Genomic DNA, 17,635 nt, shown 5'->3' with positions numbered 1-17,635 from the left:
AGGAAAGCAGGCAGATTTTGGAGAGAAACAGGAAATTGTGGTTTTGGCCAGACAGAAGCCAGAGTTATGGCAAAGGTGCAGGGCAGCGATAAATCTTGATGAGAAGCCACTATCTTTCTGACCAGAGGCAGCAAGAGAAGGAGTCTGGGGCAACCAGGACTGCCAGAGGGAGAGAGGGGATTGCCAGAAAGTAAAGAGACAGAGATGGTGAACCCCACACACCGGGTATAAACTCTTTCTAAGTCTCTGGTGGACCTCTGACCCACACATGCTTGGGGCAGACTGAAAGCAGTCTGAGCTGAAATTGGAGCTGCTACCTACCAGAGACTGACAGCATTTGCATTTTGAGACTCACCTACTTAACTGCCTCCAAATAAAAACCATCAACATCATCACAGCAATATAACAGAATCCTGAATCTCCACAACACAATATTCACAATGTCCAGGGGAAACATGACCCATTCTTAAAGGGAAAGACAACAGATGTCAAACCTAAGATGTTTTAATTAACAGACAAGAACTTGAAAAGCAGCTCTTATAATTATGTTCAGCGAAGTAAAGAAATGTACATAATGAATGAAAAGGTAGGAAATCGCAGCAGTGAAACAAAACATCACATTAAGAAACAAACAGAAATCTTAGAACTAAAATAGAATCTCTAAAATAAAGAAAGCAATGGATGGGCTTAATAAGCATGATGGAAATGACAGACAAAAGAGTCAGTGAACTTGAAGACAGACAAAACAAGAGAGAGAAAAAGGACTGAAAAAAAAAGAAAGAACAGAACAGAGCCTATGGACCTGAGAGACAATATCTAAAGGTCAAACATACAGGTAATTAGAGTCTCACAGAGCAACAAGAAAATAGGGCCAAAGGAAAAAAGAGAAATCAAAGAACTATTGACCTAAAGCTTTCCAAACTTGATGAAAGATCTACATTATAAATTTAAGAAGGTCAGTGAACTCTGCACAGGATGAATTTCACACATCAGTCAAACTGCTGCAAATTGAAAATTAAAAGAAAATCTTAGTCATCAGAGTGAAACAATACATTATATACAGGGAACAGCCATTTGGATGACTACAAAACTTCTCATCAGAAATCACGGGGGTGAGAACACAATAGAGTAACTTCTAAGTGCTGAAAGGAGGGGGGAAAAAGCTAACCCAGAATTCTACTACGGAAGACAGAGACATAAACAAAAAGAAAAATTTGACTTGAGAAAACAGACACTGTAGGAAGATTGTAAAAAATCTATCATCATTAATCTTAGAATGACAAAACACTGCACCTGTGTGATAACCGGCTGAGTGCTATAAAGACTGAAAAATTACAGAAGAAAACTAGGAAATTAAAAATATAATTACACAGTGAAAATCTAGGGATTAAAGTTGGAAGACAGAATAAAGGTATTCTACCAGAGGTACAGCAAAATATAATGAGATGGAAAGTAGAGAAAAGAGAAAATTAGGTGATCAGACCAGAAGGTCTGACATGAATAACAGGAGTTTCACAAAGAGAAAACAAAACAGAAAGAAATAATGAAAGATAAAATACAAGAAAATCCCCCAGAACTGAAGGAACATAATTTCAAATGGGAAAGACCTACAAAGCATCCAGTTCAACAGACACCATACAAAACCCAGTTCATTGTCAGATTTCACAGGACTGGGACAAAGAGGGTATATCAAAGCTTCTAAACAGAAAAAACATGTCACATACACAGACCAGGAATTGGAAGGGCTGTGAACCTCTCAACAATCCTGGAAGCTAGAAGACAGTAAACTAACATCTTCAAAATTCTGTGGCAAAGTGACTTCTGACCTAGTACCTCAAACTCAACCAAACTACTGCTCAAGAATGAGAGTAAACTGAAAACATTCTGACAAAGTCTCAAATTCATTTATCATTCACCCTTTCTAGAAGCTCCCAAAAGAGGTTCATGGGATCCACCAACAAGATTTGACTCAAGAGGGAAGGAAAGAAACTTGTCAGTGTGATAAAGGAAGAGAGATCACAGATGGCAACTGTGCACTAGGCAGGAAGGGTAACTGCCCAGAGAGAAGAAAGAAGGTCCTGGGAGAGACGGCTCAGACACGAAACTGATGTGCTTGAACGTAACAAGAGGAGATTTAGACAACCAGAGTAAATTCTGGAGCTGAATTATAATAAGTATATTTAAAAATATGCACCGAATAAAAAATAATTTTTAGCTTCAGGGAAAAATAAAAATTGTGCAAGAAAGAAACAGTAAACAGCATACTACATGGCTGAGCTATAACTCAGCATTTACATAAATCATAATAAACACTGAATATTAATTTAACCCAAAGTATTGCATGGCAGGTTGGGAAGATGAGAGGACAGGAGTTGCACATGTGGTAATTACGAGGGGGCAGTGAAAGAAGGGAAATAGTCATCTTCCATAGTGAGAACAGATAATACTTAAAATGGAAAAGAAAAATTACAACTACTAACATTACTTAGAGATATAGCTATAAATACCAAAAGAAATAGCATAAGGAGTTTAAAGTAAATGCTTCAGGTGGGGGGGGAACTGGGGGTATGTGGTGGTACCAGGAAATGCTATTTTTCATAGGTCTAATAGAATAATTTGGCTCTTTAAATTATGTGCATGTATAACTTTGAAGAAAATTTAAAAACTAAATCAAAAAGAGAAAAGTAATGATGATATTAAAGTCAGAAGACCCTGTTGGGTGCAGAGCTGGGGTAAAGAAGCCATAAGAGAGTGAAAAGAAAATACTTCAGAATACTGCATAGTTGAGAGGTGGGGGAAGCCTTTTTAAGCATATTAATTTAAGCATAAATAAGTACTTAAGTTTATTTAAAGCTGTTTTAAGACTGAGAGATTTGACTATTATAAAATTTAAAACTTCTAAGAATAAAATAAACAAACAAAAACCCATAGCCATAAAGAAAAAGTCAAGAACAACACTGGGGAAGTATTTGCACCCTATTCTTAAGTAAACAAGCCATTCTTATAAATTAATAAACAAAAAGGCAAAGAGTAACAAAAAACTGGAGAAAGAACATGAATAAAGCAATGCACAAAAAGAGAAATATAAACAGCTAATAAATATGAAACTGTCATTAATAATCAGAAATACAAATTAAAACAACAGACCATAATTTTGGCTTACTGAATCAGCAAAGACTAAAACGCAAAAACAGTATTGATCAGAGTATGAAAAAAAAGTCATTCTCATACACCATTAAAAGACACAGTAAAAATGTCTTTCTAGAGGGTGTTTTGGAAATATGTATTAAATGCTTTTTAAAATATACATCATAATGTATTCTAAGGAAATAACTGGAAACGTTCACAATGAATGCAAAGTGATATTCACAGAGTTCCTTAAAATGCTGAAAAATTGAGAACAACCTATAAGACAGAGTATCATGCAGATCATCAAAACTATGTGGTAGAAGAAGAATTAAAGAAAAAAGTTCAAAGTATGTTAAATAAAAAGGTGAGTTACAAAGCAGAATGTAAAATATGATCCCAATTCAAACAAATCAACAATAAATATATGTATGCACAAAGAAAAAAAGACTAAAAAGATAAATGCCCAAGTGTGAATGGAAACTTCGAGCAGGTGGTGGTATTATAACGTGTCCCTATTTTCAAGAAAAACTGTAATTTTTAGACAATTCGAAAACAAAAATAACCAATAAATGATAAGGAAAAATAGCATATAAGGGAGCTAAATAAAGACATCTGAACTCAGCAAAAGTGTGTTCATTACACTGTTACTCATTTTGGGGGATCTTTAATAAAAACTGCAAACTAGTAGTTGCATACATTTTGAAGAGTGAGATAATATATTTACATAAGAAGCAAGCGTTCTGGTAATTCATATATAGTGAATTTATAAAATACGAAACTGCTTTCTAGTTTCAATATATTCTTCAAAGAAAAAAAACAATGTAAGTCTCAAGAATTCCTAACCTAAAGATCTCCACTACAGGGCTCTGAGAAATTCTTTTATTGCCTAATCCGATTTTGGAGAATTATTTATGTAATATTAAATGTCAGCATAACCCATAGTTAAATTGGTCGTTTCCTTTAATACTTTTTCTATAAATTACATGTTATAAGGACAAACAGACTCTTTAAGGAGCAGAACATTTAACACAACAGAGATTTGCTATGATGACTATATAAAAATAAGGATGTCCTTTAAACCTAGCAATGCCTTGGCTAATAGTTTCTAAGATCTGGAGAAGTCTTTATGATTAAGAGTAAATTTAAAAAATCCATTTGCCATTCGGATGATTGATGTATCCCAATGACTGGAGATGGAAGGTACAGTGTATAATGTAACAAATGTAGTACCCACATAGACTCCAAACAACCCGCATAACACCCCAGGCTTTTCACCTGCATAAGTAATGGAACTTAGGTTCAAGGAATTACAGGAGTATGAACAAAAAAATAAGCTGGGATGCCACAGTGAGTGCTATCATAAAACTTTAGAGCGTTTGCTAAGACATAAAACATCCCCAAGTTCTTTTTCTGGCAGTTGTCAGCTTGTGCCCTCCTTTCAGCAACTTGATATAGTGATGCTTTCCAGGGTGTATTTTTCTCATCATTATTAAGGGAAAAAAAACAACAACATTATTTTCTTAACCTTCTGTAATGCTAACTGAATTGTTTCTTCCAACTAAAGAGAATATAAATAAACATGTAAAATTTATTTTTTAAGCAAAGCAAGGGCTCCACATCATAGGCTAGGAAATTCACTCTAGACAGTTAAAACTGGTCCTAAGATTCTACTCTGAATTTTAGTCAATCTTTATGAGAAGATTTCTTATGTCTCTTTTTTAATGCTTTTTTCTTGTTAAAACATAGTTTTTGAATGAATCAAAAAGGCACCAAAGAAAAGGAACTGCTTGCAGTGCTTGATGCACAGCTCTGACACAAGGCTCACCTTCTCTGGATGAGATAATCTTCCAGGATGTCGAGACAGCGCACCATCTGGGAGAAGATGAGTACTTTGTGGCCGCCAGCAATCAGCTTAGGGAGCAGTTTATCAATCAGCACCAGCTTCCCTGCTGCCTGAATCATGGCCTGCAGCTGAAAGTCGGGGGCATCAGGGCTGTGGGTTTTCCGGAAGTCCTCCAGAATTTTCTCCTCTGCCCCTGAAAAAGAATGGAACAAAACTATTCTCTGAACAAACTATAAGAGTAATAGCTACCCTCTCCTTGACAGAGCCTAGAAAAAAATGAAATGAATTCTTAGGTCCCAAACCAACAGTCCAGTGAGGCAATGCTGTGTGTCCATCCCATGCCCTCAGCAGAGGGCTCTAGAGGTGGCAGGGCTGTCCTGCAGAGAACACAGGTGCTCTGCTTTCCTGGGAAGTCTGACCAAGGAGAGGAAGGATCTGAAATACCAAGCTGACTTAGGCAAGTGAAGAAACCTTCAGAGAAAGCTGACAAAAAGACACACCTCTCGTACCATAAAAGCTTGGGATCAGTAAATCCAAGCCATATTTTGATTTAAAATTTTATAAAAAGTTTTATTGTAAAATAATAAAAAAAACCTTCCAACACGTTCTCTACTCAGTATAGTTAACTGTTAATTTATCTGCAAAGAGTTTTAATCTCATTGCACCATGATCATTTTTTCAATGAAGTAACACATCTCCATGCACCAAGTGGAAAGTGTGGACTAGACCGCAGGTACACAAAGGACAGCAGGCTGACAACTGATATCCACCTTCTGATGGGCAGAGAATTGGTAGAGGTAGGCTCAAAACAGGGCTCTGTATACTCACTGGCCAGACTGCTTAGGCAGATCCATCAACCTCTTTGAACCTCAGTTTAATACTCTGTAAGAAGGTCAGAATACACACCCTGACATTCCATGGGAACTTGATAACATTAGACTGTTGGCGATCAAGATGCCTGCCCCATGTCCCCCACTCACCGTTGATCAGGTAGGGGTGGTTACAGCACTTCCTCAGCTCCATCATGGTGTTGATGAGATTGGGCATGTTGTGCTGATTGGCCCCCTTGGTCAGGAAGGAAAAGTTCTTCTCCAGGATGGCACGGTAGTACTTCTTCTGGATATTGGTCAGCTCTACTTCGATGATCGTCTCTTGTTTGGGAGCAAGGTTCTTTTCCACGTCATCTTTCAGCCGCCGAAGCATCATTGGTTTGAGGATAGACTGCAGTTTCTTCACCTGTCCAGGAAAATGAGACCTGTTCACCTGCCCCAATCCCGATTCAATAACCGTTACTGGGGTATTCCAACATTCACTACAATCTCTTGAGCATCTAATCATAGTACTGTGGCAGCAGATTAAATGAAAGATCATGCCTGATCCCTGAACATGACGAGCTTATAATAGGACTGAAGGGAAAAAAGGGATCTGGTTTTAATTCGCAAGTAATTACTGAGAACCTATGTGGCAACCTTACAAGATACAAAGGGAGAAAGATACAAAGACAGGACCTCTTCTGGATGGAGAAAACAAACCTCTCTCTCTCACACGCACACTTGTGCAGCAATTACCTGAGGAATATTTTAGGCCACGTTAGAAGGTACAAGTGATACCTTACAAAGGGAAGATGCTGAAAGAACAAAGTGAGAGGCAGACGGAATCTGGGGGTGGGCAACATGGATGAAGGGGGTTAAAAGGTACAAACTTCCAGTTATAAAATAAATAAGTCCTGGGGATGTAACGTACAGCAAGGTGACTCTAGTTAGTAATACTATATTGTATATTTGAAAGTTGCTAAGAGAGTAGACCTTAAGACCTCTCATCACTAGAAAAAAGAATTTACGTATGTATGGTGATGGATGTTAACTAGATTTATTGTGGTGATCGCTTTATAATATATACTACATATACTGAATCATCATGCCATATATCCGAAACTAATATAATGTTGTTGTCATTTACATCAAATTAAAAAAAGAAAAAGACGCAGAGGCAATCTGGAAATGGATTCCTCCTACATCTAAATAACGACAGCAGCAAACAAGTTTGGGGGTAGCACTATGTAGAGCATTAATGTGGTAAGGTGACACCTCCCACTCCATCATGCAAGCTGTCGTCTCAGGGGCACTTTGAGCCTGATCATATGCTTTGCTATGATTTGTCTGTTCTTCTCCTAACGGTCCAGGCCTGGACAGCAGATCTCCATGCACCTGACCGCGCTGGCACAGGGACTTGCTCACTCTCCCAAGAAGAGGGCACAGAAGGGATTCAAAGTCAAGGCACCTGAGTTCACCCTGAGCTAAAACATGATACCAATAAGATTAATCCTGGTGGGAAAATAAGAGAAAAGGCAAGTGCAAAAGATCAAGTTTCAAGTCATAAAGAGCTGTTCAAAAATTTCAGAAGGGGTAGATTCTGCAGAAATAAATTGTGGGCTGTACCAATGCTTCCTGATGAAATATAAAGTGATTTACAGAGAGTGATTTAGAAGAGTTACTTCCTGGAGCAGGTTTTAAACAATGATGAATATGCTTTACTTTATAACCAGATATATAGACAGTTGGTGCCGCTTTTGTGGTTTGCTCCTAACTAACCCCAATCTTAAATCTAATCCATTTAATGAATGCTTTGTTTTAGCAATCATGGTACTTAGGAATGTAATCCCCCAAATGGATAAGGAATTACTATGTAAGAACCCAAAGAGGAGAGACACAGCTAGGTAATCGTTAAAGACAGGGACAAATGCCAATCTGCCACATGCTGGATTCAGCTTTTGCCCTTCACTCGGTTCATACCTTGAATCATTTAGAGTATACTACATGCCAGACACTGTGCTGGTCAATACAACAAACACAACTTTGCAGAAGATGTGGGCCTTGTCCTCAAGGAGATCATTGTCTAGGAAGAAGAAAAAATGCATACCACAAAATAAGTGCAATGGGAGAAGAGGATGCATTTCTAATGGTCCACAAATGGAGAGAGGGTTGGAGCTGGCTTTTGAAAGATCAATAGATACTGCAAATGTCGAGAAGTGGAATTTAGTTTGATTATTCACTGCTCTCAAAGTCTGACTCACCACAGAAGAAGAAACAAACAGACTGGGACCACAGAGTGTACTCTTGATTTCTCTGTTAGTGAAATTCCCAAACCTTCTCAGTTCCCAAATTCTCGGCCCCACCCACTCTCACACCATTGCTAGATTAATTTAGCAGAACTAATTATTCCTGCAATCAAAGCCCTGCACTGCTTCTCTAATGCTTACCAAACCCTTCAACCTGTCTTTCAAGATCTTCCCACAGTATATCGCTAAACTCCTCCGGCTTCATACTCAATTCATCCATCCTGTTTCCAGCTCAACCCAGATGATTCCCAACTACTGAATAAATTCCACGGCTGATTATGATTATTTTTTTCCTATGCAAAGCAGTCATCATCTCTCTCTCTCTGCCTACTGAAAACTTACCCACCCTTAAAAGTCTATTCTCAAATTATACTTTCTCCATGAAGCCGTTCCTAATTTCCAAACAGATGTGACCTTTCTCGCCTTTAAAAGTCCTCAGCTCTATTAACTGTTCCTCTTACGGCATTTAAACTTGTCTGCCTTATTTCTGCAATGTCCAGTTGAGATTTCTACCCGTAGTAGATAGATTGGTTTGTTTTGAAACAGCTTTGAGTCTAATAAGCTAGACGCAGAACCAAATCTTTGAAAACAGGACATTTAGTTGATTTGGACAAAACTGGACTTGCCCACTACTCTGGTATATACACCTGCCTTCTTTTCCTCACTACCTGTGTATTTTGTTGCACTCAAGAAAATGAGCCTGGAAACATGTTGCAGGTGATGGAGGAGGGATGAAGGATGAAGAAGGCAGAGGAGGAGGGAAGCAAGCCCCTGAGGCCAGAGCTATGAACAAAATCACTGAACTTACATATGAGATCAGTGAAGGCAGAGGCCGGATATAAGGCATTTTGGATGTTGATTCATTTATTCTTTGGAGTAATAAGAACTGCTAATAATCAGTTTATCCTCTTCAACATAAACAAATGAAATAAAGGAGGCAATGCTCATTTTACGAGAGATGTGAGAACTTGCTAACTCCTGTCCCCATGGTGACTTGTTTTTCCCTTGATGGTGAGGGTCATTACCACATTGTCTCCTCAAATCCTTCAGGCTCCTATTTACCTGCTCCTCTGTTTTCAGATCTCCAAACTCCTCCAAGAAAGCAGTCTCTGAAGGAAACTGTGACGGCTCCAGGAAGTTGAGCAGACTGAAGAGCTCCTCCACCGAGTTCTGCAAGGGCGTCCCTGTGAGCAGCACCTTGTGTTCCTGCATGGATTCACAGCACGGGATGAACAGGGTCTGAACCACCAAAGCAGCAGGTTTTGGTGGGAAAATGATGCCAGGGCATTCTGGGCTTTATTGGTGGCAATTCTGTTTTGCCAGATGATGATACTTCATCATCAATACAGGAAAGAGGCAGAGGCTGGTTATAAAACATGTGACTCTACAGAATAAGTGTGACAACATCAATAACCAGATCAACCTTCCTTTCACATCCCTGAGCCCAGGAGCAATTTCACGTTAGTTAAAGCACCCATTCATTCATCCATTCATTCATTTGATATTATGGAGTGCCTGCCTGCCACAGACTGGGCACTGTGCCGAGGAGTAATGCTGAAGGCCATCACCTTTGGTACCAGATCATTCAGGGACCTGGAAACAAGCCAAAACATCTTACATTTCCAGGTCACAAATTTCATGGTATTTAAGATTTTCCTGGGTCCCTCTGGGAATCAGTCTGTGGCAAAGGCCAAATTGTTGACCCAGTTCATAACGAAAAAAATTTGCTTCCTGCACGATCAGAGCCATGGTGGGCAAAAAGAAAATCTAGGGTGAGCAGACTGTGCACAAGTAAGCTGCATGCAGATGGCTAAAGAATGCTTCCTCTACTGTGAACAGAAGGGGCCTGTGTTTATGCAAAGAGCCTGCCAACTCTCACCAGGGCCATGAGCTTCAGGCCCTCCAGAAGTTTGCAGTTCCTATTCTTCAATCTGTGGGCTTCATCAATGATCACACAGCTCCAGTGAATCTTCTTCAGCTCTGGGCAGTCTGCCAGGATCATCTCAAACGTTGTAATGACGACATGGAACTTGAAGACTCCTGACAGTGGGTTTCCCTGAGATGACAGAAGCAAAGACAAAGCTTTACGCAGGGCCAGAGAATCCAGCTACTGGGTTACCGGCTGGGTTAGAGGAGGCAACACTATAAATGCTAGGATCTAGGTGAGAGTCAATAAGCACTTCTTCTTCAGTTGAGAAGAGAGAGAATACGACAATGAACCAGCTATTTAGACAAGAGAGAGACCCCATTACATCAATGAAACAAAAGCAAGAGAGCATGTACCCTCACAAAAGTGAGACAGAGGAGCCATGTGGAAGGCTGAAAAGGAAGCTTTTTATTTATTTACTTGTCATGATAAGGAAAGCAGATGGGTGCTGATTCACACATTCCCAGCCAGAAGCTGGTCTATGCATAGCTGGAATGCCCAAGGAAACCCTCCTTGCTACTTTTCAGGTAAAATTAATTTCACCTTGTAACTTGGGTTCTAGAACAGATTCGACATCATGATCCTGATTCACCCAGGACAAGTGCTACCAGGCAGGACACACCTTTGTCTTTCAGCCTATCTTAGTGCTACCACTGCTTTAAAAAGCAGAGCTTCACGTTACAGCACGTCTTAAATTTCTTCTCAGTGTCTGTCTCCTCCTGCTGTCTGTGAAACCTCTGGGGTGAGTGCTGCCTTTCCTCCGAGTTCATTTAATTTTCACCTTATTTATAAAAACCAGTGCTCCGAACAAACACACAAGGATACTCAGCAAAGTGAGATGTTCAAAAACAAAAATGTCTTAAAAAATTCTATTGTGCCTTTAACCATTTGTTTTCTCTTCATCCTTCCACGTCGAATCTGTTAACCTTCTCTCTCTCTCCAAACTCCCTGGCTGAGAATCCTTCCTTTGTACACGAATTCCTCCGCTCACTTTCTTCACTGAGCACGTAACAACTCAGATAAAACCTTCTGCATGTAAAAGCAACTCCGTAAGCCAACCAAGAAGCCAAGCTTTCTGTGTCCTAAAGAGCCTCTGGCATATGTCAGAGTGGAAAGCATGCCCTCCAATTCTGTGTTTTATCACAAATTAAATCACCAGGAAGGAGTAAGAAGTCTACCGCAATAAACATGTGACTCTACAGAGTAAGCCAACAGTAACCCAATGCAGGGCATTAAACTCTGGAAGACAAGGGACGGAAAGGCTGTTTTGAACCATGACGTCAGAAAGCTGTCTCAGGTCTCTGTGACTGGTGGAGGGCTCACCTGTGCATCTCGGTACACCATCTCATACTGCTGGATCATCTGCCTGCTGATCTGGCTGCCGTGGTACACGATGGCGTTCATCTCTGTCCACGTTCGGAACTCCCGCTCCCAGTTAGTGATGGTGGAGAGCGGGGCAATGATGAGGAAAGGGCCGTGGATTCCCCTGAGGAATATTTCTGAAAGGAATGTGATGGACTGGATGGTTTTCCCTAGGCCCATCTCATCAGCCAAAATGCAGTTTTTTCTGCAGAGTAGGAAACACAGATATTTCATCATCAATATAGGAAAGAGGCAGAGGTTGGTTATAAATAAAAAGATACTTCAGAAGCGTACCTTGACCTGTAAGGTCATCAGTGAAGGTTTTATCAGCATTTTCCAGAGATACAACGGAAGCAAGTTTCTATTATCATTGTTCACACCCTGCCTACTTCCAGAAAGGAACTATTGCAACTTGTGAGAAAATACGTGAAATAGGTCCATTTAAATATAAACTAAAAATACCAAAAATTTAAATAATACTGAAACAAGGAGAGAAAAAAAATGCCTCAAATCTAAGCCAGTTTCTCTACCTGACAAACTTCATGGAAGCCAAGGCAAAAACAGAAACATAAGTTGCATGATTCTCATTGTCTATTACTTGCGTTATCAAAGGACAAACTTTTAACCCACATACTAAGTTCCGTGTCAAGAGTTAAAAACGCTGGTCTCTTGTGGTGATCCAGAATCATGGACTGTACACAGCTGTGACCCTGGAAGAGTGTGGCCCCTGTCCGGTCTTGCTCCTGACTGTACAGGTGGGCAACCCCAGACCAGGAGTGTCTGAGTGAGCTGTGCCCTGACTCACACTGTGAACAGGTGGCAGAGACAAGCCTAGAACACAGGTCTCCAGAGTTCCAGCGTGGTGTGTTGTTCCACTACATATTGTCTTTAAAAATCGACACTGGGGGTACACTCTAGAATGTTAAGAAAATCTCAACTCATCTTTCTCAAATTTCATCTGTTTCATTTAGATTCTGATAGGAACTAAAGCACAAAGTTGAAAACTGAGTATTGCAAGTCTAGGCCACCCATGGCTCATAAACAAGTAGCAGAGTCGGGGCTAGAATCCAGATCCATTCCCCTTTAGAGCCAACTTTTGCTGAAGGCTGGGAGATAAAAAACAGTTTTAAAGGATCTTCTGGGTTTTGTTTCATCTAGGTTGAGCCCAATCTTTTGGTTAGACTGGCAAAGAAAAAAAAAGGACAAAGTCAGTGATGTCTAAAGATCATTCCTCTTGGTTGGAGAAACCAAACCAAACCAAACCACATCTGACATAAAAAATAAAGTCCTGGTATGCCTGATGTGCAAAGATCACCACCAAACCAGCGGCTCCGACGCACTCCCTTGCCGCTCTGCTATTGCTACTCCATGCGGGCTAAGCCCACAATCTCCTTCCAGGCACAAACATCTGGTAGAAACATCATCCCTGAAGACAGGACCGGTTCTGGTTCCGCACCTGTTATACCAGTTAAAAAGAAGCCAGTTCATCCCCTCCAGCTGGTACTCCCGGAGCTGGTTACTGTTCTTATACTCTCGAGACTTCTCAAGTTTCTGCCAGGAGTCTGAGGCAGGTCGCTCCTAGGGAAGGAGAACAGAGAGCACAAGACACAGAGAATGATGCTTCAGGAGCAAAATGTGCAGAGGGACACAGGGCAATGATGGGGAAGGTGGTAAATCTCAAACGCTGCCCTACAGCTGGCTGCAAACTGCAGCTACTATCTTCTGATTAATGAGCCAGTCCTGTATTTTCTAGATTTCAGCAGATTAAACTAAGAACACCTCTATAAAATTTGCAAGCAATTAATGAAGAAGAGAAACAGACCCACCTAAAATCTTGATAAGTATTATATTGCTTTATTGAGACTCTTAGAAATCACTCCCACTTACATTTTAATTTCCCTACAAGCCAGTATTAGTCAGGTTTTTTAGTTTTCTATAGACAGAATTTTTTGTTGTTGTTTGTCCTTGTGGTATCAGCTCAGGAAAATACACTGGGTCAAATATTTTCTTGATTAGTTTCTAGAGTAAAGCCCAAAGCCTATATAATCAAAACTGTAAATTCTTTAAATTCACCATGAACATAATAGCAATCTTATTTTATTTTCCCATATGAAACACCAATTTCTAAATGTAATTGATCTTTATTGATATGAAATGGCATTTTTATCATATAAGTTCTAATATATCCAGGGAGCTTTATCTAGAGTCTTCACTCTGTCCTACTGCACTGTCTCTTATTGCAATAGAACCACACTTTTGAATTACTACAGCTTTATATCTGATGGGGAATTATTTTTCAAAAATGTCTTGGCGATTCTGTCTTATTTAGTATTCTGTATAACTGTAGAATCAATTTCAAGTTCCCTTAAAATTCTATTGGAACTTTGATTAATTGGGGGAAAATTTTAATTTTTAGGTATTAAGTCTTCCCACCTAAAAATTTTGTTTATTTATATTATTTGGACATAGACTTGATTATTTTGCTTCTAGACAAATTGAGCCCCTAAGTTGACACTTCAAGGTCTTAAAAATAAAACCTTTTAGCTATGCCTATAGTTATATAAATGAGAATTTTGAGATTTAGCTTTTCTAACAGCAATTGTAGTCTTTGGTAGTTCTACTTTGGAGTATTACAATAAAGTTTACTCCTGAAATATGCCATTAACTAAAACGAAGCCTTCCACTTGTGAAATTTAATAAAATATTCCCAATCATTTCATATCACTGATATTTGGAGATAAGTGTAATCTGTCCAATCTGTTCAGACCACTGAAAGTGTGGTCTTTCAGAAACTTACATACCACAACTTACCTACAAAATTACTATAGCTGTAGTTAGGCTAAGCCCCTTGAAATAGAACTCTGTTGAATATTACTATCAGCACATAGGCAAAGGTGTTTTTAGAAATAAAGGGGAAAATAATTTATTATGTCAAAAAAATTAATTTTAAAGAGAAAGCTCTTAAGCAAAGATATTCCTATAGAAACTCTCTTGCTCTGTTCCCTTAAAGAAATTACATTCTTCTCAACCTATAGGAATCATTCAGCCTGGATCCCCGAAGTCCATGTAACTCATTTTAATGGCACTCTACTCTACCAGATACTATGGGGAGACTTCCTGGAATGTTCCTCATCTCTAGCGACTGAAGTGGCTCACTCCTAGCATTGCAGGTTTCTACTTTGCTGCCTTGGTAGTGCTCCTGATGTAGAGGCATCACGCTCTAACCCCGTCACTCCTCTGGGTTTTCCCTCTTTCTCCAGTGCTAAAGGTTTTAGTTTTACATCACCATTAACATGACCAGCCATCTAAAGATAAGGCTTGAAATCAGCTAGAAATTCCCGATGCCTAGTCCGGTTGGCTCCTAAGTGGTACAGACTACAGCAAGTAACTTACCCCAAGGCCCCACAACCTTTAGTGGCTACTATTAAATTCAGAAGAGAACTGATTCTTGGAGTCTCCAAGGTGGGTCTTGACTACTAAATGACTGCTACTCTCTTTGCACAATCGTTACTGACACTCATTTCTTGCTCTCCCAAAATTCCATATCTGACCTACATGTGACCAATTTTTTACCAAAAAGCTTTTAGCGATGGAATGTCCTATTCATCAAGACTGGTAGGGTTATCTCTAAATTTCAAAGCCCAGGATAAGATCCCTTAAAAAAAAAATTATTCAGTTAAAGTATCATTTGGAGCCAGCCCTTCTCTTAGAACATAAAAAGACAACTTTAATTATATTTTGAGCTACCATTCCAATTTAGGATGAGAAAAATTTCAAAACATACCTTCTAAATGAGAGAACAAATAAATTAGACACCAAAAGAGACAGGTGTGAAATGATCTCATAGTTCACTGAGAGATGAGGAGGACAGGAGCATCACAACAGCAAAGAAGGAAAGGAAAAGGGAAACTGACTGAAAACACTTGCATTCATATTCTCGCCAAGCGCAGGTAGTCAGTCTGAAGAAATAAGTGGGATTCAGGCTGAGAGAGTAAGAATCTTGATTACTTCTAGATGATAACTTAGAACTAGCTTCACAATGAAATTCTCTCGACTCTCTGCTCCCCCACTGGTTTGCTTCTGCTTTGGGCCACATGCCCCAATTAGCCTGGTGCCATATTTGTCCTGCACACACATGCTTCTTCCGTCAGCCTGTGAGCTCCTGGGGCAGGGCCTGGACCTACTTTCTTACTCTGTCCCACACAAGAATCAACCTACAGCAGGTGCTTAGTAAATGACCAACAAGTTGAATTTTAAATGGATAACTGTTATAGGAGAGGGTTGAGAGAAAAATTCATTAATCAATCATGTAGACAAACACTGTAAAATATACAGGTTTCTAATCACAGTTCCGCATCTCAAGACACCTCTATACCCTTCAGAGCCAAGAAACAAAAGCAAAACTGCTTTTGGATGGACTCCGACAGGGATCTAAGTTCAGTGTCAAAGTCTTGCCTTTGAAGTCCCAACTTTCCCAGTGATATATATAAAAACAACAATAAGGAACTGCATAAGAGTTTTTCATATAAAAATAGTGATTTAAAAAAAATAGAAAATGATCATTCCAGTCTATAGTTATATTCCTTCACAGCTCTGATTCTTTTCCCAAGTTAGTCACATCTTAACTGGGCTCTATCCCAATTCTGCCTCCTCTGACATTTTTGCAGCTTGGTGGTAATAATCCAGAATCAGAAAAACAAACCAATTCAACAAAAACGTACTGAAAACCTATGTTTTCTCTGCAAAGTCCCAGCGATCTATAGAGAAAGGACAGTTCTTCCCTGTAAGAATATTCCACTTGAGTAAAGGCAAAGGATAAAACTGAAGAAAAGAGATCACCAATGGAGCAAGGGATAAGAAACAGGAACAAGAAAGATGCTAACAACTTACTGAGCTTCTTTCCCAAGCCAGGCATTTCTTACCTTCTATCTTACTGACTCCATCTGACAGCCATACACCAAGAAATCAAAGCTCATAGCCAAGCTTCTGAAATGTCACATACATCAAAGTAGAGCCGGATGTAAAGCTGACCTGAGTGCTAGCAAAGTGTGATGTGGGAGAAACACACCCTGAACCGCAGTTTCAATGGGAGTGACCAATGATAAGACACCACAGAAACCACTCAGGAGAACAGCCCAGGGGACACCCAGGATTGCCAAGCTCCTAAAATCACATGTTACAAGAGGTGCCGAACAGTGACATGGGTACATTACCACATGCTTAACTTCAGGGAGAACTTGCAGAGATTCGAATTCTTTAACTTTCGCAGGATCCACATCTTCCTCCAGTTCCCATGTACTTTCTTCGTAAGGCAGTGAGCACCACTTCACCAGGTAATGCGTCACTTCCTAGTGCGAAATGGGAGAGACACTTACATTCTTTCTACTACATTACAGGAATCAGTCCTACACTGACAGACCTATGAAAACCTCCCTACAATACAGCACGCGAATGCCATGAGAACAAGGACCACATGCTAACGAAATGGGCAAAATATCTTCGGCAAGCAGCAAAGACACTTTGTAAGAGTCGAAACAGCAAAATACCCACCTCTCCGGTTTCTGCATCCTTGGTGTGGGCCACCTCCAAGATGCGATCAACCTCCACGTAGTCTGGGTTGAACAAGTCTTCGTCAGGCTAAGGCAAACAAAAAAGAAGAGCTAAGAAGTGTCCCCCACCCCTCCAACCCAGCATCCAGTGTTTTAAGTGACCCCCCCCACCCCTCCACCCTGCCCCCTATTGGGCGGGAAACACAGAATGAAAAGGTTTGCTTGAAAATAAAAGTCACCTCACCGACATTTCCTTACTGTCCCCAAATCCTCCTCTTCAGGACTGAATTTAAAGAAACGACCCCACCTTACAGGTTGCCCCACCAGGGTGAGATTTTCCTGTTGGTCATTACAGTACTGAGCAAAAATCAGCACAAGGAGGATTTCCAGAGATATCCCTCGGAAATCCAGAATTACAGTTTGTTTTTCTTCTTAATACCAATAATAATAACAGTTAATACTGGAAGGAGGCATGGAAGGAGCTTCAGGGATACTGATAATGTTTTATTTCCTGATCTAGGTGCTGGTTACACAGGAGTGGTTATTTTGCAAAAATTCACCGAGCTGTACCCTTAGGACTGCTTACTGTTAAACACACTACGCTTCAAAAAAAAAAAAAAGCGTACTTACAAAATAATAAGATTTAGAAATATTTAATGTGTGTCCAGTGCTTTCATTTTAGCCTATAAGCTACTTTATGGAGTAGC

General features: G+C 39.8%; 1 protein-coding gene across 1 annotated transcript in view; it reads right to left on the bottom strand.

Moving 5' to 3' along the window:
- CHD6 (chromodomain helicase DNA binding protein 6) overlaps positions 1-17,635 on the bottom strand; it is a 211,562-nt gene that overhangs the window by 75,645 nt on the left and 118,282 nt on the right. Inside the window, exons 11-18 of the mRNA XM_060122500.1 lie at positions 16,930-17,016; positions 16,593-16,727; positions 12,836-12,957; positions 11,341-11,584; positions 9,970-10,146; positions 9,153-9,296; positions 5,953-6,208; positions 4,955-5,165 (exon numbers count right to left, since the gene is read on the bottom strand). Of these exons, the coding sequence (XP_059978483.1) occupies positions 4,955-5,165; positions 5,953-6,208; positions 9,153-9,296; positions 9,970-10,146; positions 11,341-11,584; positions 12,836-12,957; positions 16,593-16,727; positions 16,930-17,016 (1,376 nt within the window). The remainder of the gene's footprint in view (positions 1-4,954; positions 5,166-5,952; positions 6,209-9,152; positions 9,297-9,969; positions 10,147-11,340; positions 11,585-12,835; positions 12,958-16,592; positions 16,728-16,929; positions 17,017-17,635) is intronic.

This window comes from Lagenorhynchus albirostris, chromosome 15 (assembly GCF_949774975.1).
Source record: "Lagenorhynchus albirostris chromosome 15, mLagAlb1.1, whole genome shotgun sequence".
In the NCBI taxonomy this organism is placed as follows: Eukaryota; Metazoa; Chordata; class Mammalia; order Artiodactyla; family Delphinidae; genus Lagenorhynchus; species Lagenorhynchus albirostris.
This window is presented reverse-complemented; position numbering and strand designations above follow the sequence as displayed.